The sequence below is a fragment of the Lactuca virosa genome, chromosome 5 (assembly GCF_052849685.1).
Source record: "Lactuca virosa cultivar CGN04683 chromosome 5, Lactuca_virosa_CGN04683_v6, whole genome shotgun sequence".
Taxonomy (NCBI): domain Eukaryota; kingdom Viridiplantae; phylum Streptophyta; class Magnoliopsida; order Asterales; family Asteraceae; genus Lactuca; species Lactuca virosa.
In genome coordinates this window covers 463,997,057-464,021,825 of record NC_136430.1, presented here as the reverse complement: position 1 = coordinate 464,021,825, position 24,769 = coordinate 463,997,057, and the positions used below count along the sequence as shown (strand labels likewise).

At 34.1% G+C, this 24,769-nt stretch overlaps 2 protein-coding genes across 5 annotated transcripts; one reads left to right on the top strand and one right to left on the bottom strand.

Moving 5' to 3' along the window:
• Positions 1-5,284: 5,284 nt before the first annotated feature.
• EMB2731 (ER membrane protein complex subunit 8/9 homolog) lies at positions 5,285-7,763 on the top strand. The gene is made up of 5 exons (XM_079050707.1): positions 5,285-5,632; positions 5,733-5,879; positions 6,289-6,348; positions 7,383-7,549; positions 7,639-7,763. Exons 1-5 carry the CDS (start codon positions 5,423-5,425, stop codon positions 7,667-7,669), a joined length of 615 nt encoding a protein of 204 aa, XP_078906833.1. The 5' UTR covers positions 5,285-5,422; the 3' UTR covers positions 7,670-7,763.
• A 3,010-nt stretch (positions 7,764-10,773) lies between these two features.
• LOC145114647 (uncharacterized) lies at positions 10,774-12,746 on the bottom strand. Of its 4 annotated transcripts, none has more exons than XM_079050703.1 (3): positions 12,328-12,746; positions 12,147-12,210; positions 10,774-12,082 (listed from the first exon to the last, which is right to left on the bottom strand). In XM_079050703.1, exons 1-3 carry the CDS (start codon positions 12,627-12,629, stop codon positions 10,901-10,903), a joined length of 1,548 nt encoding a protein of 515 aa, XP_078906829.1. In that variant the 5' UTR covers positions 12,630-12,746; the 3' UTR covers positions 10,774-10,900. The 4 variants fall into 4 exon arrangements, with proteins under 4 accessions (XP_078906829.1, XP_078906831.1, XP_078906830.1 ...); XM_079050705.1 differs by having other exon boundaries at positions 10,774-12,076; XM_079050704.1 differs by having other exon boundaries at positions 12,147-12,207.
• Between the last annotated feature and the right edge of the window lie 12,023 nt (positions 12,747-24,769).

Here is a 24,769-nt window from a genome sequence, read left to right as displayed (position 1 = left end):
AACGAGAGTGTATTCTACTAGAATACACTCTCATTCTGCTGGAGTACACTTTCAATCTTCTAGATATGAATTCATTCTAAAAGAATATTATTGTTGATATTAATGACGAATTTAATTAGTTTCCATAAAAATGAGTTATAAGTATGGATAGCCTTTAATATGCATATAATTAATACTAAATTCCTATTGGTGCATTCTAGCACACAATATATGTGAGAAACATTTGAACCTACCTATATATATATATATATATATATATATATATATATATATATATATATATACCTTAATAAACATTTAGCCTCAAATGCTAAATTTTAAGAGGTACAACCCATACTGCAATATGTACGATTAGTTTATGCATTGAAAAAAAAAGCTAAATCTTATCCGGTCAAATTTATCTACAAAATGAACCGGTTCAAAGCTATCTGTAGAATTAATCGGTCAAAGCTAAACTGTATTGCTTCATTTTACGTATCAATTGAATTAGTCAATAAAAAATACACTTTATAAGGCTATCTCCTCTCTCAATCTCAGTGCATATCATCAAACCTACACTCAAATCCCTAAATTACCATGAAAACCTATCGATTACACATTTACACCCAATAAACTCCCAAATCGTTTCTCAAAACTATGAAAATCTCAATGCTTCACATCTTCTCTTCTTCTCCGACGCTGCCCTACATATTACACACCACCATCACATTGTTTATAATTTTTATCACACTATATCTTTGTCGTTTCTTGGTGATCTATGGTAAACCAGAAAGGTAGAAAGGTAAAACTGAAATTCTTTCCTCTTTCTCTCCTCTGTCTTTCATTCCATACATTCCAGGTTGAAGTTCTAATTTTGGTTATTTCTTTTAATATTTTTGTGGGTTTTCCTCTTTCTCTCCACTCTTTGCACACACACACACACATTGCCATCACGTTTTGTCGTTCGTATGTCGAAAGAGAAACGAAGCGATGGTTTTATTTTGTAGATTTGAAAAAGCTATGACCAATAGTTTAATTTGGGTATGCTTAATTTTGTTTCTACTCCATTTTGTTTATAATCGGTACTTTTATTCTTGATTTTGTTTACAAAGACTTTTCCCATTTTAGATCTGTTTCTTTCTTATTGATTTGGTTCAGAATAAGTTCTCAATTTTGACAAAATTATGTGATTTTCTGAATGTTTTGCAGCATCTGGGAAATACAGGCTACATTATGTCTCTGTTATTGGTTTTGAGCTAGCCAAGAAATATGGACTCTTCAACACATCAACATGTTCCAGGTATAGTACTTACTTTTTTTTTTATAAAATTTTAGCATCAATCCTTTTACTCGGCTTCTAGATGTTTAGGTGTATAAGTAAGAAATATCAATGTCGTTGTGTGTTCTCCATTTATATTTCCTTCTTGAGTTCATTGTGATCACTTCATGAGCTTTGTTTTTTAGTTTCCGTTTCCTTTTTCATTTAGTTTTACTCCACTATGGCGTAACTTTGAAGAAAATCGATTCATTTTCCTATCGTATTACAGACTAACACCCTCAAATTATATTCTAAATTTATATATAGTTTGATAATTTGTTTTTTTTTTTTTTCGTTTTTCAGATTGTTGGGATGGCTATCGTTAAAAAGACAAGTGGAGATGGGTTACATCAGTACAGTTTTTATCCCTAAGACTGTAATTGTATTCATCATTGGAATATACATTAATGGCGAGGAAGGTGAATATGAAGGTGTTGGAGGAGAATCTCTCATGGGGAAAACAAAGCAATAAACCTTTTACTGTGTTATTTAAGGTTTTTTTGGGTAAATGGTGGAGTAGCTTAAATATTTATCTCGATTCATGTACCTGGACTCCTTATCAGGTATACCCACCACCGATGCAAACATTAAAACATTAAATTATTTGAAATCAAATTTTGTATCTTAGTTCTGTTTCCATTTGCAAATGATAGATTGTGGTATGTGACAAACTTAAATATTGGTAATTGACAGACTTCAATTTTGTTTCCATTTGTAGTTTATAGATTCTCTCCTTTTTTGCATCCACAATTTCATCTTTCAAGTTTAAATCTTTGATTTCTACTTAAAGGTAATGATACATGTTTCAAGTTTTAAGAAATAATTTTGTCTATTAGTATGCCAATTGACCTATTATTTTTTGGATGTAAAACATGGTGATGTTCCTTTTTTTTATTCTTTTTTTTTCTTTGAGACAATATCTAGAATGAATCAAGACACCATAAGTTCTCATATATGTGGCTTTGATATGGTGTAGGTAATGCATATATCTGAATCTGCAAAAGTAATGTAACCTACCCATAAACATGAAGGGAAAATAATGAGGGAAGATTTGCTGCTTTGCTAAAGTGAAGTTCATCATTCAGTAAATATATATAAGCATTACACAACTGTTACGCTTCAAAATACTTTATGCCAAATAACAATTCTTAATAGCATATTTTATATATAGTAATAAACATTTGCCTCAATGATAAAAGAATGGTTAATTTCTAATAGTAATTTAATAAAAAGTTTGGTTCTTTGGTGAAAATTTGTAGGTTAAAAAAGTGAGCCATTTCCAACATGTCTCATGAACCAATGACAAGACTACATCTTCATTCACAAATCGGAATGAAGATCTTTTTTACTACTTTTCTGAAATTGAATCTAAGCTATCTTGAATCTTTTTGTGCTTTAGTTGACAGTGAGGTAATCCTCACTGTGTTTCTTCACTGTAAGCCTATTGACCTTTTAATATAATTTCATTCATTTTGTTCTCAAATTAAAAGTTTTTAGTTTTAATGTGAGATTACTTGTGCTTTGAAGGATTTCAACTGCCTACTCTGGCTTGTGGGGACCGGAAAACTCAAATCCACTGTTTCAGGTTTTGGCTCGGACAAATTTGATGAACCCGACAAGGAGGAAAAGACAAAATCAATTATTTTCTTCAAAAAATAAAGGGACAAGAGGGCCAGATTCATTTTATATGTTGATTTTGTGTTAGTTTAATAGCAAACCGAGAGAATATAAGCAATAAACATGTTGAAGATGACAAGTTGGAAAGAACCAAGCAACATGTTGAAGATTTTGTTGTACGATCTAGAAAGTAGTGGTTGGAATTAGGTATTCCATTGAACCTATTTATTGTAAAATGTATTAAAAAGGTTCAATTGAGCCTAATTATTTCTGTTTATAAATGATGACAAAAAAGGTCCTTAATGTTTGTATTATGTTTACTTTTGTAGTTTGAGAGTTTGGAATATTGTTTGGCAGGTAATTCGTTACTAATAGATAATGATATGGTAATATTTTATATGACCGATAAACATACACATTTATAATTATAATTTTAAACGGCTCATTCAAGTAATGTTTTTATTCCAAATAAATTATTAACTATATTTTTATTAACTTGGTTATCAAATATTAGAATTTTACTTAACAAATGAGTAATGACACAAACAACCAGTCATGTATGTTTAATTAAGTTAACTGACCTAATTAATAAAACAAATATTATTCAAAGTAAAATAATAAGATACTGATTGTTATATTAAAAATCTATAAGGTATAAGTTTGAAGAAATGTGTGCCAAAACGGATAAAATGTGTTCAACTTTATCAATTATACGTTTGAAATGCTATCAATGTTGAAGAAATTGGAACCAAAATGTATCAAATCACTTGATACATTATAAAAATTGTCAATTGTCTTAATTAAAAAAAAAATCCGACAAGCTATTACGGGAAGTCGTTAAACTTTACGGATCAAAACTGGAACCACTAACATCGATTTCGGTTGCAGATTCGATAGTTTTAGAGCGCTTTTGGTTCCAAAGACAAATATCCGGATCGAATGTTCACCCCTAATAGAAACAACGTTGATTTGAAAACGAATATTAGCAAATTAACCACTTGGGTTGTGGTGACTTGGTAAGGCATGTGGAAGATATGGTGGATAACCTATTGACCCATGTTCAAATCCTGGCACCACTCAGCCCTTGTGGCCATGGAGGTTCGTCTGCAGTGACTCCAGGACATGAGACAAAACCTCATGTTTGCAGCGGGGGATTAGTCGGTGCGCGAAAGCTGGCCCGGAAACCCTCGTTAGGGAAGTTCCCTTTCCAAAAAAAATATTAGCAAATTGTTTCCAAAGTTCATGAGCAATTTATATAATAAATGACAATGTATCTTTATTTTTAATTCAAAATAGCAATATACATCTATTTTTAAATTAACACGACGATGTACATTTATTTTTAACCGAAACAACTACATACCAATATTTTAAACCAAATGACATGTATTTTTATTTTTAACCAAAAATAAAACGTTACATATATTTTTAAACTAAAACAACTTACTTTTAACTTTCATTCAGACGACAATGTATTTTATGTTTAAGACAAGAAAAACTTATATAATTGATATATTTCAACAATAAATGATTTTTGTCGATACATTAGTGTTCTTTAAAAATACGATTAATAAAACCCAAAACAACATCATTTTGTTTTAAACTTAAACAAAATACTTTTATTTTTAACTCACAACTTTCTTTATTTCAACTATCATTACAACGCACATTCACTTTTAATCCATTCAGGCAACATACCTAAAATTTAAAACCAAAAACGTAACTTATGTTCCTTGAAAAGTAACTTACCTTCCTTGAAATATAATATATTTTCGAATGGAAATCATTGCCACAAAAAACTATTCGTACCTGTCGCTTAGCACGGGTAAACGGCTAGTATATATATATATATATATATATATATATATATATATATATATATATATATATATAGGTTTAGGTTCTATGGAAAACAAAAAACCCTAAAAATCATAAAAATGCATAAAAAAATATTTAGAGATCACAAAACTTTTTTTTGAATTTTTTTTTTATAAAAAATCGCAGCTTTTTATTAAAATTCGCTGATTTTTTTTAATAAAAAAAAAGTTTTTTTTTCAAATTTTTTTTTCAGCGAATTTCTTTAAAAACCTGCGATTTTTTCATAAAAAATCTCAAAAAAAAGTTTTGTGATCTCTAGGTATTTTTTTATACATTTTTATGATTTTTGGGATTTTTTTAGGGTTTTTTTGTTTTCCAAATAACCCTTCCCTTTTTATATATATATATATATATATATATATATATATATATATATATATATATATATATATGACCAACATAACCCGAAATTTTAATATTGATTTATTGGCAGCGGGTTATTCGGAGGGCCCAGAGCAATTGGGCCGGACGTCAAGATCTCGGTGTATCCGCATTTGTATGGATCGTCGGCCGAAGATTCCATCTACTCGTCATCGGATCTGTCTCTCCACCGCTTTTGGAAACTTTGTGTTGAATCAGACGACTAGCGGCACTCTCGACGAACCAAAACCCTATCCGTCTGCCTGAGTGATGAGCAACGGTGGCGAGTGTAGATACGTGATCGGTCAAAATGCTTACATTAAGCTGGTTCTTCATGCCTTGAAGCACAAAACCTCCGCCGTTAACGGCGTCCTCCTCGGCCGTCTTTCGGGCGATATAGTGGAAATCACCGACTCAGTCCCTCTCTTCCACTCTTCTCAGATCGGGCTTCTGCCTCCCCTAGAGATCGCCTTAATTATGGTTTGCCTCAATTCTCCCCTTTCTGAGATAGCTCTTCCCGATTTTAGGTTTTATGTTCATCTTTTGAATGCTTATATTTGTTTATTGAATTGTGTAACAGATAGAAGAGTATTACAGTTCACAGGGGCTGAGTATAGTCGGTTATTTCCACGCCAATGAACGATTCGATGATCTAGAGCTCGGTACCGTTGCTAAGAACATTGCCGATCACGTTCATCGTTATTTCCCCCAAGCCGCGGTTCTTTTGGTTCGTGTTCTTGATCACCAAGTTTGCACTACACAAGTGTAACTGCATCACATTACATTTGAATTGCTTCATCTATTTCTTCCGAACTTAAAACCCGTTATTTCTAAGTTGGAAATTGATTTCGATTTTTTATGTTAGTGAATACTTTTGGTAAGTGTAACAAAATCTTTATGATTTTTGCATTTAAAAGGTACCACTCAAGTTTGGTGTTAAAACTGTATATATGTTGATCTACTTTCATCTGTTAACATTTCTATTTGTAGATTTGTAATGGTTTTGAAAAAATCTGTTTAGCTGAATCAGATGATGTGGAAAGAGTCCCTTGGGTTTAAACTTTTAATTATATGATTTTTTGGGAATAGTTGTAAATTAATCGTTTTCAAATATTGTTTGTTGTTATTGATTGCAGCTAGATAACAAAAAGCTTGGATCTTTGAGAAACAAGAGGGACAAGACTCCTGCAGTGCAGGTATGATAAGCCTGAAACAATATTTCAATTGATGGCCTATTGATAAGAAGAGACTGAAAGATAAATGCAGATTGGACCTACTTTGTCTAGTTAGTAATCTTCTTTCTTGGATTGATGCCCAGTATAATATAGTTTTAATTTGAGTTTGGTTATAGTATATCGTTAAAAGTGGCCTCACTCAGTCAAAACCTTTACCTTTACATAGATAATACTGGTTAAATAATCTGGTTTCTTCAAGTGTTTAAACTACCACAGATACTACCTGCCTATCCTATAGGAACATGCTAATTTATTTAGTTTATGGTATTATCATAATTACTACTTCCAGTTCCACCAAGTATTTTGCTATGAGAAAGGGCAAATTGTAGGAGATTGAAATATGCTAAAATGTTTATAACATGGATTCTTGAATTTCCCCCTGAATGGTGTGGTCTCTGGCTCTGGGTCCATGAGGGTTTGAATGTTGTTTTAGATTTTCATCCTCCATTACATTACATTATAGGCTATTACTATAATAGCACGGAACAAGCTACACCTGTATTCCTTGCATGCAGTTGTGTAGAGCAACTTTAAGATCCAACAAGATTAGATAACAAATCATTGATCGTGTCCAGTCGAGTCGCTAGGTGGTTTCCTTGTCTTTATGTTTATCTGGGTGAGGATTTTTTGGCACATTGAATGTAGCAGCAGGCAGCAGCTATGCGATCATGTATCATGAATGTAAATTATTTATTTTCAAAAACAGCAACACTTAAAGATTCTTCCGTGTTGGTATTGTCTGTTCTGTTGCCTTTCTTGTGAATTGGTCAAGTCAAGTGAGGACTGGAGATGATATTTATGTTTGGTTTGTGGATCCATCCATATTTGCATCAATTTAGTAATGATAAATTGATAATCCCTATTAATAATATCTCTTTGCAGTGTCTTGTTAAAATTAATATTTGCAACACACACACACACACACACACTCTCTCTGTGTGTGTGTGTGTGTGTGTGTGTGTGTGTGTGTGTTTAATATCATGTTTGTCTGTCAGGTTTATGCACGAGATTCCTCCTCCTCTTCCAGGATTTGGAAGCAGGTCGAGTCAGATCACATGACCACCAAGGAGCCATCTGCCAACATCGTCCTTTTGGATTTCATTTCATCCGAGAAATGGAATGATATCGTAGACTTCGATGACCACCTTGATGACATCACCAAGTAAGACTCAATGCCCCATCCATATTCATCTTTCAAACAAAAACTCAATCAATATGTAAAATTAATCTTTGCTTTTTTTTTTTTGGCAGGGATTGGCTCAACTCTCAACTCTTCAAATAGGATTCCAATTCTTTCTTTTTTGCTTTTCCCATCTCACCTGTAACCTTAACATGTGTGTTTATTTTTGGTTTATCGAGTTTGTTTTTGACTTGAATGAGGATTAGCTTTTCTGTAGTTGGAGTTGGTTTGAACAGAATCAGAAACTGCATTACGTCTTTCTTAAACATGAAATATTTAACTTTGAAAAAATCAATCACTTGAATGAGGATTAGCTTTTCTGTAGTTGGAGTTGGTTTGAACAGAATCAGAAACTGCATTACGTCTTTCTTAAACATGAAATATTTAAACGTTTAAATATAGTTAATTACACAATTCGAGTTGTTAAAAATAATTAATGGCATAGTGGTTGTGGATTGGAGGATGACATGATAAACATTCACCCAAACCTTTGCAACACATATCGTCCATCAGCCTCCATACGTGGGTAAAGTTTGCAACACATTTTGTTTGCAAAGTTTGTGGCGGGAGAAAATACTCCTCACATCAGCCATGTCACTATTTTTTCTAGTTTCTATCATAATTAACAGTACCTGATCTTGGAGTCCATTGCTCATGTGATGTGAATTATTTCTTTGAAAACATGTTATGCTCTGTTGGTCTTGGAATGGAATGATAGATGAAGTTAAGTAGTAATGATGCATGCATGGTTCTTTCAATTCTTTGTTTCTGGATACTGTGTCTGTGGCATTCAATGCACGAGGCTAAACTAAATTAAGGGATGTCGTCATGTCAGTGGGTGTTGGGTGGAAGAAAATCAAATCAATGTGCATGGTGGTGTTCGTGTGAGTCCATTGCTTAAGAGAGCAGCCTGGATGGGATGAAAAGGTGGCACTTTGACGTGTGAAAGATGACTTTATCTGTAAGTATTGTATTGTGCATTCTAATTTGATTCTGTTAGCAGTGTGATTCTTCATTTATTTTCTTGTATTTTGTGGTTCGGTTCAGTCACTATAGAATCAACTTGAGCATTTGATTGCCACTGAGGTGCTATTTATTTACTTGGAAGATGATATGTGTGATAAGTGAGATGCCAGTCTAATTTTTGTGTTTCAGAGTTTTACATATACATAATATGTTATTTTCTGAAATGCATGGGTAAAACACATTTTTGCATATTTTATTTATGGAAAAAAAGAAAATGTTGTTGGAAATTTGTGTAGCGATGGCTGTAAATGAAGTATGAAAGAAGAGATTGTGAGTGAAGTGATGATGGGTGAACATGAGTAAAGTAGATGGTCGCCTGGTCCTTTATAACTAGTTTGGTTTGGGCAATTGAATCAAAAAACTTGATTGTCCCCACTTTCATACGACTGATTTTATTTTAATTAATGATAATGATATGCTTTAAAAAGCACGCAGAACTATGAAGGGCAATGCAGTACGTTTAAGATATAATTAAAACTTGTGTTGAGTTGCTGAATTGGGAAGAATAACAATTTCTGTAGTGACCACCGATTTTAGGGACAGTATCATGCATACAACATTGTTGGCTGAGGTGAAGATGAGGGAAATAAATAGACTAATGGAGTTGAATCAAAGAATTCATGCTATGAGGCAATAGAGTTGAAGGAGCAGAGCATTGTATGCATTTCTTATTCAAACAATGATTATAATCCAATTATATATAATGGTTTAATCTACCAACCCATCCAATTCCAAACAAAGCACTAATTAATACTTGTGTTTATTATCATCGATAATACTTACTGAACATATACATAATCGGTCCACAAAGGACAAACAAATAATGGCTGCATGCTTAAAGTCGAAGATTATTAAGATTTATGCTTCATTTTGACACTATTGTTATTATTCATTCATAATGTTTAGATTAATGTGTCCTCTAACTTAACTAAAAATGTTTTCTTTTGAGTTTTTAAGAAAATTTGCTCCCTCCTCCACTCCATTGGAATCACATTTTTATTGGGCAATTGGTTTCCAAATCACCATTCACCAATATGCTTGTGAAAATGCAAGCAAAAAAGTAACAGATCAGAAAGGAATAACAGAGTCAATTAATTGTGTTCACCGTTATCTTTTTGCATTTCGCAAGTACAATTGTTTAAGTGCTAATTTCCCCTTAAGCTTTGTATTACACAGGTAGGTAAAAATAAGGATGTTTTTTTTTTTTTTTTTTAATGCTGTGGAAGTGTGAAAACGATTATCAATCTGTTTGGAATCTGTATACATGGGGTACTGTACTGATGGCTTCTTTTATTACTTGAGGATCTCTAACCCTTACATCTGAATATCTGATGAGTGAGAATTGTTGCATAAAGCTCAATAAAAATAAGTGAATTCTTTGCATTTTTCATGCTTGAACCTACCTAGTCTTGTATGATTGAGGTGTATAAACTTGGAAAGGTAAAGTGTAAGATAAGAATGAAATTTTTTTACAAATGTTTCTGGCTATGACAAGATCTAGGAGGTGATCTATTAAGTAATTGCTCTCTCTCTCTCTCTCTCTGTATATATATATATATATATATATATATATATATATATATATACAGAGAGAGAGAGAGAGAGAGAGCAATTACTTAATAGATCACCTCCTAGATCTTGTCATAGCCAGAAACATTTGTAAAAAAATTTCATTTTATATATATATATATGTTGTTATTATGTATTATGTCAGCAGCTACTGCTTATTTTTGTTTCTCAGTAGCAGACAGATTACATAACATGCGGTCTCTTCTCTTTCACATATGCCTTTACTTGCATAAATAAGCGGATGGAGTGGACTTTGATCAATTAGTATTAGCTAGCCTAGCTGTCCACTTTTCATTGTTCTCAAAGTTTTCTTATGTCTACTCTACAGTCCTGAGTCCAGCATTGCAATTGAGACCTTACAGGTTCTGTTGGTTGCCAAATATTGATGATTCAATTTTAATAAATTGCGTATTGAGCATACAGCTATGTTACCATGTTCTTGGGTGGGTCCCATACCATACCAGTGTATCTTAGTCAGTATATCATTGTTTTAGTTGATATTTAGCCCTTTCTTGATGTTGAAATTATACAACTTTTTTCACAAATGAAAGCAACCCCAAAACCTAATGGATAATGAGACTCCTGTCATTCCGTTTCTTTATGAGAGTAGATTTCGACTGGAAGTTGTAGGTATGTAGGTTCTTTTAAATATAGTTATATCGTGCTACAAATAGATATGCACCAGCTAGTATACAGATGATGTTATAATCCCCAATATCTTTGTACGTAGCGTAGGTATTATTTGACCAAGTATATTTGTAGTGCAGTTCCAAGGGCCAATAACATGAAAATGAGCAACAAAGTAGGAACAAGACTAATTTCCAGCAGCAGCTCAGAATACCAGGAATTGTAAAGAAATGTCCCTTTGGCTTCTGCAAACCTATGTGTGAAAGGTTTATTATGTTTATGGTGATCATCGTTCTTCTGCCCTTTGCTTAGTAAAATTGAGTCATCTTCCTTCATGCTTTCTTCAATCATGTGGCTTGCTTCCTCCTCCTGCTGCACAGACTCATCTGCCCAAATCCCAACTTCACTCTTGGCTGTAGTAACATAGGGTCGAGCATCTGATTGTATTAACAAGATCTCATCATCCACCTTGTTTGTTCCTGTTTCATCTTCTGTAATCATCAACAGCTCTGCTTCTGCATCTGGCGTTTCTTTGTCTTTATTCATAGACTGGACCTCACATTCCTTGTCTTCATCTTTGCCTTGTTCTTCTTTATTCATCATCATCAATTGGTTTGGTGGCGGGGGGCTCTCTTCTCTTACTGCTGCTCTGTCATCATCATCATCAATGGCAGATCCACTGGAAAATGTCCGACTCTGGTGCATTTCTTGGGTTTGTATTGTAATGGTTTCATCATCATCATCATCATCATCATCATCCTCATCCAGACAAGCTTCTTCGCTCACTACTAGTTTGCATTGCGTTTCTTGGTTTTCTACCCGCACACAAAAAACTGTGTTTATTGCTTCTTCTTCTTCTGTTTCACCGACAATATCATCAGCTGCTTCATCACTAGTACTCAACTCTCCCTCAACATTCGCTACATTAATCATTTCATCTTCACAATCTTTTTCTTTCTCTTCTTTAGCCCCAGCAGCCTCCATTGCTGCTGTTCTTTCTTCATCTGATGCTAGTGCGCCCACCTGCATGCTTTCTCTAACGCCTTCAATTGCTTTATATTCCTCCTCTTCAGTGTCACTCTGTTGGTTACAGTATTTCTTCTGCTCTTCTTCAACCCCGTCAACTATTGGAAACCCCAATTCAGTCTGACATGCCACAAATGCCAGGACAATCTTCTCTTCAGAAACAGAATTCGCATAGTTTTTTTCATCTTCACCAACTATTGAAAACATATTACCATCTCCAGACTCCACAGCCACTTTTTCATCACAGTTTTGCTTTTCCTCCTGAAACTAAACAAATTAAATTCACGTCTCCAACCCAGGCATAAATCATAGCATAAACAATTAAACATACCGGACTCGAATCTGGAATGGTTTTAGTCTGCATGATCTCGTTCATGCTAGTTAACCCATCACTGCTTTAAAATTAAAACTGTTTACATCACTTCAATTAACGTGGTTTCTATTGATGATTCTTCAACTTCCCGAGAAAGACGAATAAATAAATAAAAAGGAGAAATTCCATTCATACAAACCTCTGATTCTGAGAGTCAAGAGGAAGATCTGTATTAGTCTTCACAATGAATTCCAACTGGTCTGGTGCATCGACACTCTGTGCCTCCGGTGATGGCGACCTGCTCTTCTTAGATGATACTCTTATTTTGAAAGCTAAAGCTGCTGATACAATGGTCGCAGTGACCAAAGCTCCACCAAACAACACAATACCACCCATTCCAAGTCTGCCGGCACCGGCACCGCCACCACCACCGATACTTATTGGCAGCGGCATGGCTTTGATATTCTTCTTCTTCTTTTCATGTTTAGGATGATCCTCCATCCAGGATTTATTTCTGGAGCCGAATCTTTATGTGATTCTTTACAGCTGCGTGCTTTTTATTGAGGGTTGTTTGTTGGCCTGTTGGTAGATGTGAGAGAGAGACTATCCCACAAATGAGTACCCAAAAAATGTTAAGAATCGTAACAACTATTTTTTTAAAATGTTTTTATTAAGATCATTTTGGAGAAATCAAACATTATTATATTAAGAAAAAAATTTCATTCCTTAATTTGCAGTTAATTGCGACTTGTTGTTGGATTACCGGACTGCCACCGAATCTATACCAAATTTAATGGTAATTTTCTGATCATATTCACAACTTAATAAAATAAACATTATAGATTTCATTTCTTTTATAATATTTTTTTAACAAATAACCATTTTTATTTTTGTAGCTAAATATACAAAATTTTAATAAAAAAGAATAGAATTATGCTATAACAAATTCAATTTTCCTTTTTCTAAACTGTAGATTTGTTTAAAAAATATATTGTGTATAAGATATATTCACAATTTAAAATACCATAATCACATTTTAATAAACATATTAATTTAATAATACATAATTTAATGCTTTCATGCATACATTCATTTATATTTTATAACAAAATTTATATAAAATATACAACTTAATACAACCCATTTTTAGTTTAGTACATATAATTCAAAACATAACATAATCCAATCTATTATATACTAATTCACATATTTAAAGAAGTCAAACTCAAACTCTATCACCACTAACTATCACCACCAACCACATGTGTCATCGTCACAATCATCATTCCTTCCAAATAAGATCTGTATATATAAAATCATTAATTGACAACTAAAATATTATATTCACATTTTAATAAACCAATTAGTTCACTTATTTAGAGTTTAATACAAAATAATTATAAAAACTAATTCATTCTTGCATATTTATACAATACAAAAAAACATATTCACAAGAAAATTAATACAAGCATTTATAAATAAATCATTTATACTTTAACACCAAATTCATTAAAAACCTATACCTTATTATAGTCAATTCACAGTTTAAACAGAAAAGTCACAGCTTAATGCAGTCAATTTACAATTGAAAACACAAAAATCACAATTTAATTCACAAAATTCACAACTTAATATAGTCAATTCACAGTTTAAACACAAAATACACAATTTAATGCATGTAATTCATAGTTTAAAACACAAAAATCACAGCTTAATACAATAAAATCACAGTTTAATACACAAAAAATATAAATTCACAACAATATTATCAACTTAAAATTTTTAATACAGTCAACTCACAATATAATCACAAAATTCAAAGCTTAACATTTTCAGAGTTTAATATACAAAATTCAGATCTTAATATAGTCAATTTTTAGTTTAAACAGAAAATTCACAGTTTAATACAGTCAGTTTATAGTTTAAAACACAAAAATCACAGCTTAATACATAACATTCAAGACTTAAGACAATAACTGGAACATTAAAACATAAAAATCACAACTTAAAAAACCTAAATTAATTTTTTTTGAGAAAACACTAACATAATAATACACATTCTAAACTCAATTCACAATATAAAAACCATAAAACATAAGCTATGAATACCTATTTTAGAAAAAAATATTATAACAAATAAGAAAACAAACTTTGATTCACAACTTAATAGCAATGGATTCACAACTTAGTATTTTATACAAATAGTATAATAGATAAGAAAACACCTTGTGTGCATAAAAAAAGTCATTCACAATATTTATACAACTAACATTATTTATAAATAAATAAAATTATAAATACAAAAAAAATCACAATAAAATTTATATTATTTGTTAGGGACTATTTATTTGTGTCCACAAATTTGCTCATCATAATGAAAATTAATTATTGGCAAACACTTTTAACTATTTATTTATATCAAGTGGCATATATAAGTTTAAATGCACATCCACAAACCTCCTTCACTAACTTGTTTGATGTATGATTAAGTTGAGATTGTTTCAGAAGCAATTTCGCTAATTAATATATTAATGAGAATCCACGTTGATGTTAAGACTAGAACAAATGTGAATTCAGTAAGTACACGGAAAAACAACTTGATTTGTGGGAAATAATGTCACAATCCGAAAATTTTAGACCTAGTATGGTCTAAACCCTAACCAAGTACTAGTATAAACTATGTTGCAAACCTTGTTGCATGGTGTCTTCTATAACCATTAGGGCTTGTTTATAAGCTAAATAACTAAGTCTAGATTGGAACCTAAGTTGAAATAGGAAGGTATAATCCAACTTTTAGCTAAAGATAAAGGATTAATCATGAAATAACACACCTTAGGTGTGTTTATGGCCAAAGAATGAAGCCTCAAATGTGTTTACGGCCAAGGAGTAAACTCCAAAAGGAGTTCACGGTCTAGAAAAGTAAAATCAAGAGTGTTCACGGCCATGGAACCTTCCAAACTTGTGTTCACGGTCCAAGAATGAAGTCTTATGTAGTTTGCAGTACACTCATACTGCTAGTACTCGCTTAATGCGGTACAAATTGTTCGCAGTAATGATAACAAGGATAAAACCGGAGGGCACTGAAAACACATACATAGAATAGTACGTCGTTCTATTCGACTTAACAGCCGTTACGATAAGAAGTTCCGATGTCGTCTTTAAAAATATGTTGATTTGGTCTTTACCATACCAATTTCTTGTGCTACATAAAGACCCTTCGCTTTAATTAACCGTCTAACGAAATCCTTATAACCTATAACGAGAAACTTGACACGAACCTTCGCATCATCTCTCGTTTCAAAACTCAGAAGTACCCATGCGAGGGGTACCACGTCTTTCTAGCTTACTTCGTAGACAAGAAACTTAAAGTGAAACCCACCGAGGATATTCTGAAAATCTCCAATCCTTCCGAAGTATCTCCAATAGATCTCCTAGGAACACCACTCATACAGCAAGTCAAGTTCAAGCACAGAGGCTAAAGATAAATACGGTTAACCTATCACTGTTAAGTGTATATGCGAGAGTGGTATATAATTAAGATTCTATAGACCTAGGATGTGTGTTTCCGCCCTATCTCCTGTTCCTTGTTTGGTTGTGGACCTGGGGCAGAGTCGCACATCCGACCATCTTATTAATCTTAATTATATACGACTTGTATACACGAGACGATGATAGATGAACCAAGTATGAGTCTTACCATGAACTTTAGGACAAAGCTGTACAGTACTACGAGTGGACATCCTACCAGTTGGATAAATGTATTCAAGTAAGCCAAACCCGCACACTCTCTACCATTTAGAATAAAAGATCAGATAGAACCAAGGTACCCATCTTTTTACCAAATTCATGAGTAACCACTTAGAATTCTGAATTTCGGGACGAAATTCCCTTTAACGGGGGGATAATGTCACAATCCGAAAATTTTAGACCTAGTATGGTCTAAACCCTAACCAAGTACTAGTATAAACTATGTTGCAAACCTTGTTGCATGGTGTCTTCTATAACCATTAGGGCTTGTTTATAAGCTAAACAACTAAGTCTAGATTGGAACCTAAGTTGAAATAGGAAGGTATAATCCAACTTTTAGCTAAAGATAAGGGATGAATCATGAAATAACACACCTTAGGTATGTTTACGGCCAAAGAATGAAGCCTCAAATGTGTTTACGGCCAAGGAGTAAACACCAAAAGGAGTTCACGGTCTAGAAAAGTAAAATCAAGAGTGTTCACGACCATGAAACCTTCCAAACTTGTGTTCACGGTCCAAGAATGAAGTCTTATGTAGTTCACGGTCCAAAGATCCAAGGATCTTTGTGTTTACGGCCTAATGGGGATAAGAATCATAGTGTTCACGGATGAATTTAAAAGATCAAATGGCGTTACGGCCAAGAGGTGACTGTGAACACAAATCAATGCTCTTATTTGAGCGTAAACCCCTTAAATATCTCATATTCAGTATACCAATGTGATAGAATTCAGTTTCCCAATGTGATACATCCGTAAACACAACATACACCGCCTTAGAAACATCCTTCATACTTAAGGAACAAATGAAATCATTTGTACATTCATCAAGCGTAAACACTTCATTCTCTTTCAAGTATCAAGTTTATATCCAGAGAATTTATATCCAGAGAACCTTCAAACTCTCAAGAACACTTCGTATCTGCTTCCATAATTCCTTCACAATGATTATTTACATACAATTTAGTGTCTATTATCATGTTAAATTAATAGTTAACTAATTTATACATATGATTATGTGTATAACTATTATTAGGATTACGACATCTTTCCCGTAATCTAACTCGAAGTCACCAATTTCATCCTGATATTTAGTCAAAACTGCACACAAGGTGAGTTCATACCCCCATATTTTCCAAGCTTTTTAAAATGTTTTAGGGGGGGGGGAATACAAGTAAAACACAAGATTGCTTGTGTTTAAAAACATAATTTATTTATTATGTTTTCTTATCGTTTAAATGTATTTGAACTTGAAACTTGTTAAAATAGGAAAATCAACTTGTAAACCATAATAGGCATAGTTTATGGATTATAGGAACTATTTATATAGTTCAGGTTAAAACATGAAAATAAACTTATAAACTATAATAAGTATAGTTTATGAAACAAAAGGAAATCTTTTTACAAAATTACTTGTTAATTATAAAAAGGTTTTACAATTTATGTAAATAATTAATAAAGGATTGTGAACCGCTAGATGTACCACTCAGGGTACCCGTTCGAATCTTAATTATAACCAGAGTCTTCTTAAGGGAGAGCGTGAGTTTGTGTATAGATCTATACGAGACTAACTTTGCATTAGTATGGTTATAATGAATATTCACAATAGTATTAACTAATTATTTACATAAATATATGCTTTTCCTAAACTTTCTCAAGGAATACTAACTATATGATTTCTCAGTATATACAATAAGGTTAGATAAAATTGAAGTCCGATAGACAGTGGAATGTGTGACTTCCGCCTCATTTCCTGTTTCTTGTTTGGTTGTGGCCTTAGGGTAGATTCACCCATTCAACTGTCTATTCGATCTCGGTATTATACAACTCGTGTGTACTAAGTGATCATAGGAGGGTAGTATCGTCATGTCAAGTTTTCAGGGTAATTACATGTTCAGATAGAGTTACTGATAAACAAAACTGGGTATCATTAAGCTAAGTATGGTAATTATACTTGTGCTTCTCGGTCTTGGAGCGTTAAAGACTACAAATCGGTTTTATAGAAAATATAGGATTTTCTATGGTTTACATCGTTATTTTGGAAGATAAACTTATTTACAAAAAGGTTTAATATTTAATATTAAACTAGTAGTACATAAAGGTCCCTTATGGTTAATTCTATAATTCTTTAGTTTATACATTCAAATTATATATAAATAATATCTGATAGGCAGTGGAATGTGTGACTTCCGCCTCATTACCTGTTCCTTGTTTGCGTGTGGTCTTAGGGCAGATTCACACATTCAACTGTCCGTTCAATATTAGGTTATATATAATTAGTATAAACTAAGTGATTATAGAAAGAACTATTGTGGTTACCATTTTATCAGAGATTCGTTAATTATGTAATTACTTGATGAATACATTACGATTATATAAAATAAAGATCCGGTAGACAGTGGAATGTGTGACTTCCGCCTTATTTCCTGTTCCTTGTTTGGTTGTGGGCTTAGGGCAGATTCACACATTCAACTGTCTAATCGATTTGTATTATATATAATTAGTATCCACCGAATGATTACAGAAGGATTAACTTCAGTCATTTTACTTATTAAGAAAATATAGGATTTTCTTAAGGAATGTTTTCAAATTAAAGGATCATTAAACTTAATGTTAAATGTACTTAGTGAATACGTCAGGGTTAGATACATGAGGATCCGACAGATAGTGGGATGTGTGGAATCCGCCTCATTTCCTGTTCCTTGTTTGGTTGTGGGCTTGGGGCAGAACCACACATCCGACTGTCTGTTCGATCTGAATGTATATGACTTGTATTCACTAAGTACTTGTAGAAGGAACAATCATGAGTCATTTTACTTATCATTTATTAGCAGCAAATATAGGATTTTCTGGAGGAACTGGAGAACTTTTCAAAAGAATAAAGGATATACTTTCTATAACAAAAATACTTATGACCTCACCAACTTTAATGTTGACACTTTTTCAAACCACTTGTATTCTCAGGGTCGTTAGTAGACAGGTACTCTCTTCCAGGTGATGTGGAGACGGAGCTTCACGTCTTAACTTTTGTTGTACTTTTAATGTATTTCAAGTAATGTTTTGAACATAATGTAAATATTATATTATCAATACGATGGTTGTTGTTACTTTGATTAATATGATGCATGTGTTGTGATATTTGACATGACGTCCTCCACCCCCGAACGTTTCCGCCGTTCCGGTTTGGGGGTGTGACAAATAACATTTCAAAGGAAGTAAACAAGGATTCTTGGTGCTTTTCCAAAGGTTAAAAAAATCCTACTAATAGAATCGACACCCACTGCCTTATTCTCCACACCAACAAATAAGCTAGAGTAACTGATGTGTGTAAACCCAACTAGTTTTAATCCTACTTTTAATTATAAAATTGACACACAAAGGCAGTGAACCTATCAATTGTGGTGTAGTTAAATAAATAGGGTATCGAACTCAGGAAACGGTAAATTAAAACTAAAAACTAGAATTAACTAAAAACAAGTAATAGAAAATAGGGGTTTCTCTAGTTTTGCAAGACTAGAAACTTAACTAAAACTTAACTATTCAATTAAAAGCTGAAAACACGTAAAAACAAACTAAATTCAATGATCAAAAAGGGTTTCTGTTTAGGTTCAACTCATTTACTCCTATGGTTAATTTTTATGATAATATAATAGATTAATTGTTATTGGTTACCGACTCTAGTGATTAGATTCACATTCGCTATTACTAATCCTTAGAAAACATACCAATTCAAACAATGGCCAGTTGATTAAACTAATAGATTTCCTAGGTTAATTATTCGGGTTAAATAAGACTTGTAGCTAGCTAATTAAATTTGGTGATTTAATTAACCTCTTGTTGATGGTGTATCACACAAGCTCACACATTAATTTACCCATTCTCTAATTAATCCTAGTTTCATGTTCATTATTCCTAGGCATATAGTATTGTGTTCACATAAATTATATGAGATAAGCAATTAAGAGATGTTCATGCAGCTTAATCACTTAGCAATTAACAGAAAATAGTTATGGTTAATGCATAAGGGTCTTTAACAAACTTAATTTAACAATATCACCAACTAACAATTAATCAAAAGAGTAAATTAAACCATAGGAGCAAATTTGTCTTCTCCAAACAGAAACTAACGAAATTAGTTCATGATTTCAGTGTATGAAAGCTCAAAAACGAATTCAAGTAAACCTAACATAATTCTACTCAAAGGTAAAGTGGAAAATTAAACCTAAAGTGCCTTAATCTCTTAAGAATGAAGGATTAGGGTTCTTCACACGTTCTTCTGATCTCCAGCAAGTTCCTTAGTCGCCAAGTAAGTTCTCCAAAAAGCCAGAGAGTCCTCAATTCGGGTTTGTGAAGTCTATTTATAGTTTTCTCAAAACAGGGGCTACTCGTCGAGTAGATAACTGACTCGACGAGTCCCTTTGTTGAATCCGTATGCGGCAAGGACTTCTCGTATTTCTTCGCGAACCTTCGTGTCTACTCGTCGAGTAGACGACCCTACTCGCCGAGTAGCTTCAGATTTAAGCCTTTTTCTTCTTTCTTCCATTCCCGAGCTTTCGTTCATGACTCCTGCTTCCTTTTGCTTCCGAGCACGACTTCTGGACTGAAAATATAATTCAAACATTATTAAGTACCTTTTGTCCATAATATGCAAATAATTCGCTAATAATTGATAAAAGTCTATACTAAAAATATGGATAAATATGCAAATATCAAAATACCCCACACTTGACTTTTGCTTGCCCCCAAGCAAAACTGAATTTTAACACACTAATATCACATAAGACAATCCCAATCAAACCCAACCATTATGCCAAGACCGCAACACATGCATTTGTGTCTAAATTTTTCCTAAACGACCCCCCTCATCTACTCACAATCCTCATAAACATTCGCCCACTTCTTTTGAACAATGCTCATTTTATGCATCCCTCCGAATCCATCCGCAAAAAACCTCCTAGTCTCAAGGTGTTTTTGGTTGAGCAACCCAAGCATACATATTCTAAAAATTACAATTTTTGATACCACTATGAAGCTTTTTGGAATTCTTCACTTTCTTGATAATTTGAACTTTAATTTCTTTGAATTCTTCCTTTTTGATTTTCTTTGATTTTTGGGTATCTTCAACTTTTGAACTTTTGGGATTTTGACCTTTTGAACTTCACTTTAACTGCTCCAAAATTTCTTCAAACTTTTCTTGTAATTCTCTCTCTCTTTTTTTTAACATGTAACTCACTTTTTTCACTCAATTCCTACATGCTTAAGCAGGGACGCTCAACTTCAACCTTTATTGATTAAAGATAAAAATTTTCCTGGATACATTTCTGGTACACGATGCTAAACATATTGCATCCCTCAAACTAAGTGAGGTTATGTTTGTCACATGATTTCACTAGAATAAAGGGGGCCACAAATGCACTAAAACGTATATAGGCTCAACTAAACATTTGGGTCTTCATGCAATCATCAAACATAACACTAGCATGATTCCTAATTGCTTTTACCAAAATTTTCTAAATTAAGTCCTAACAATTTTTATGCAAAAATTTCAAAAATTTCAAAAAAATTTAACTAAAATTTTAACTAATGTAACCAACCCCCTACCCCACACTTAATTTATGCAATGCCCCCATTGCATATCATGACAATTAAAGAACATAAAAGTAAAGAGAGAATTGGAACAAACTCCCTTGGGATAGTAGTGGCGAGGGTGATCTTTCTTCTTTTGAGCTCCATCTTCAGCTGACTTTGGCGAGGGAACAGCTCTTCCATGCCTTGGGTGTCAAAATCTCGCGTGGGAAAGCTCCAAAAATGCAGGAAAGATACTCGAAAATCTTCAGAAATTAAAACTCTAAGGAATATGAGTGCGACCCGTAGTGAATATGAGCAGAATATAAGCCTTGAGAATGAAAAAGTGATAGACTCGTCGAGTCTATACGGAAACACGTCGAGCAGCAACGTATCAAGCAGAGAAATTGTGAAATTAAACTCGGACTCGTCGAGTTGGTAATGTGCACTCGGCGAGTCCATCGTTGAGTGAAAAATAAAAATATGCTGCTTTTGGGTTCCGTTTCTGATGTGGCTGGGTATGATAACTCAGTGTATTTTCTTCATTTTTCTTCAACAAATAACACTCTAAGACCTTCTTTGAGAACGGACTCGACCCTAAACTCATGCACATTTTCATCTAGACCCGATCCTCACTCTAACCTTGGCAATTGAGACTCTTGCATGCATCCAATCCTTTAATCTGAAAAGAAAACAACCACAAGTGATAAAAGAAAACAATTTCCTAATTAAACATCCTACAAGTTCAATAACCAAAACAAAGAAAAATAACAGTCTTAAACATCAAAAACAAAAAAAAACATCAATCCTCCTCGTCTTCATCTCCTCCGGCTCCACTTCCACCCGCTTGGTTTCTTCTTGCTTGCACCCTTTCATCCCAACTGGGCACATACGGGAATCCGGGTCCGGGCCTTGGCACAAAATGCATTTGCTCAAATAAATAAGTAAATGACTCATTGACATAGTTCACGCCCCGCCCGAGATCGTCTTGGTACCTTCGCTGCTCAACATTATACCAATCCATAGGTAGCTCCTCATCCACCGGAATAACCGGTGGGTCTTGTGGCACCCGCTCTCTCCTTCGCCTTACCCTCCTTCCCGGTTCTTCCGGCACCAACGGTTCATCATCATTTGGAATGCTAACATGGCCCCCTCCATAATCCTCAATGATCCTAGCCCTCCTAAATAATGTTGTGCTGAAGGGAGGACTAGGAATCACAGTCAATGCCCGTGCCTCTTGCCGGTCCAAAATACCATAAGTTCTCGCAAGCCTTGTCACAAACATACCACCATTGATTTTTGAAGTCACCCGCTCTTTCACTGCCCCCTCGGCCAAGTATTTTGCCATGCAATATGGCAAATTGCAAAATACATTAGGAGTAATAATACTCCACATGTAGAAGATGTCGAGAGTGGGGACTTTATCGTCATCCTTTCGCATGTTTATAGAGCTCGCGATCAGACGATGTATTAGGCGATAAATCGGGGATTGGATCATCCCCTCTTGAGCGGATGAAGGGATGTAGACTTGGTTGGCAATGGTGTTCCACCAAGTAGAGGCAACAACACCCTCGGGAAAGTCTTTGTGGCATTGCTCCAAAAATGACTCAAAAGTCTCGGGCATGATCTCATTCTGATCATAAATTCCCAGCCTCCACTCCAACTCTGCCATGCTACATGGCGAAACTCTCCTCCAAGGCAAAATGAAATGATGTTTGGACTATAGTAGTCATCACCACCACGGAAAGAGATGGTAGCAAAGAATTCCCAGCAAAGCTCTTGATACACCGACTCTTGCAGCTTAAACAACCGACTCCATCCGTCACAGATTATTTGTACCCCATTAATTTCACAAGACTTGACCAAATAATGGCTTAGTGCTTCTTCCAGCCCAGCTTGCCCCATCCATGACCAGTCCAACTCATTAGGAACATATATTTCCTTCCGCCTCAAAGCCTCCAGCTTGTTTTTTGTTCGTGTGAGTGAAGACTTGTTGGTGATGCTTGGAAAAGTCAACCATGGGATGTCCCCATAACCGCCTCCTCGTGAGCTTTGTCCTCTCCTAGACATAGTTCCTGCACAGCAGAGAAACAAGAAAACCACAAGCAAAATACCGAAAATATTAAAAATGGCAGAATACTGGGCATCAGCAGCATGGACTCGCTGAGTCCACGAACTACTCGAGTCCAAATCCGTTCTGATGAAATTAACCGGCCAAATCTATAAATTGTTGCAGGGGTTTGCTTCGGAATGTCCCAGGAGTCTATGAATGTAAAAATTTACGTCTAAAACGTCCTAATTTGTCAAAAATCAAAACCCTAAAATCCAAGTCTTCCCAAAAACGGGATTTTCCAGAAATTAAGGTGTTATTACCCCAAAGATCGAAACTTGTAAAGGATTAAGAGCTAAAGTTGTTACGTTGTTGGTTGAATTCGCAGAAGAAGAGAAGAATCAAGATGGATGCTTGAGAGTGTTTGCACGTCGAGTATGGGGAGGCGGCTCGTTTGAATGGCTGAGTGTTTGCAAATTAGGGTAAAAACCCCTCTTTTACAGAAAATAATTAATTTTTTTTCCGGGTAAATATATGTACTCGTCGAGTAGGCGGACCTACTCGGCGAGTAGATGCCTGATTCAACGATTTTTTGGGATTTCTGAAATGGGCTCGTTGAGTAGCCTTAGAGACTCGTCGAGTTTTTCATTCTGTGAAAAATTTGAGTTTATAAAATGAAATGTATGCCACCCCACACTTGAGCATTGCTGGTCCTCAAGCAATCATTTTGAACATAGAAGAAGATTGATAAAAACAAATTCTAAGCAAAATGAAAAAACGAAAAAGAGAAGAAAAGAAAGCAAACTCTAAACGCGGGTTGCCTCCCAGAAGCGCTTCTTTTTAAGGAGTCATTAGCTGGACTCCTTCCCGCTCTACGTTTCTGTAATCCCTTCCAGTAGCAGCCCTTCTTGAAGTTCTTCATTCCTTGGAATTCCTTCTTCATATTTTTTCAACCTATGACCATTAACCTTGAAAGGAGTTCCATCTCTTGATATTAGCTCAATAGCTCCATGTGGAAAGATTTTCTTTACTATAAATGGACCATCCCATCGTGTCTTAAGCTTGCCCGGAAATAGTTTGAGCCTTGGATTGAAGAGTAACACTTTTTGTCCCTCTTTAAAGTCTTTATTACCTTTCAATCTTCTATCATGCCAACTCTTGGTCTTTTCTTTGTAAATTAAGGAACTAGTGTAAGCTTCATTCCTAAGCTCTTCCAAGGCATTCATTTGCATTAACCGGTTAGTTCTAAGTTCAGCCAAATCAAAATTGCACACCTTTAATGC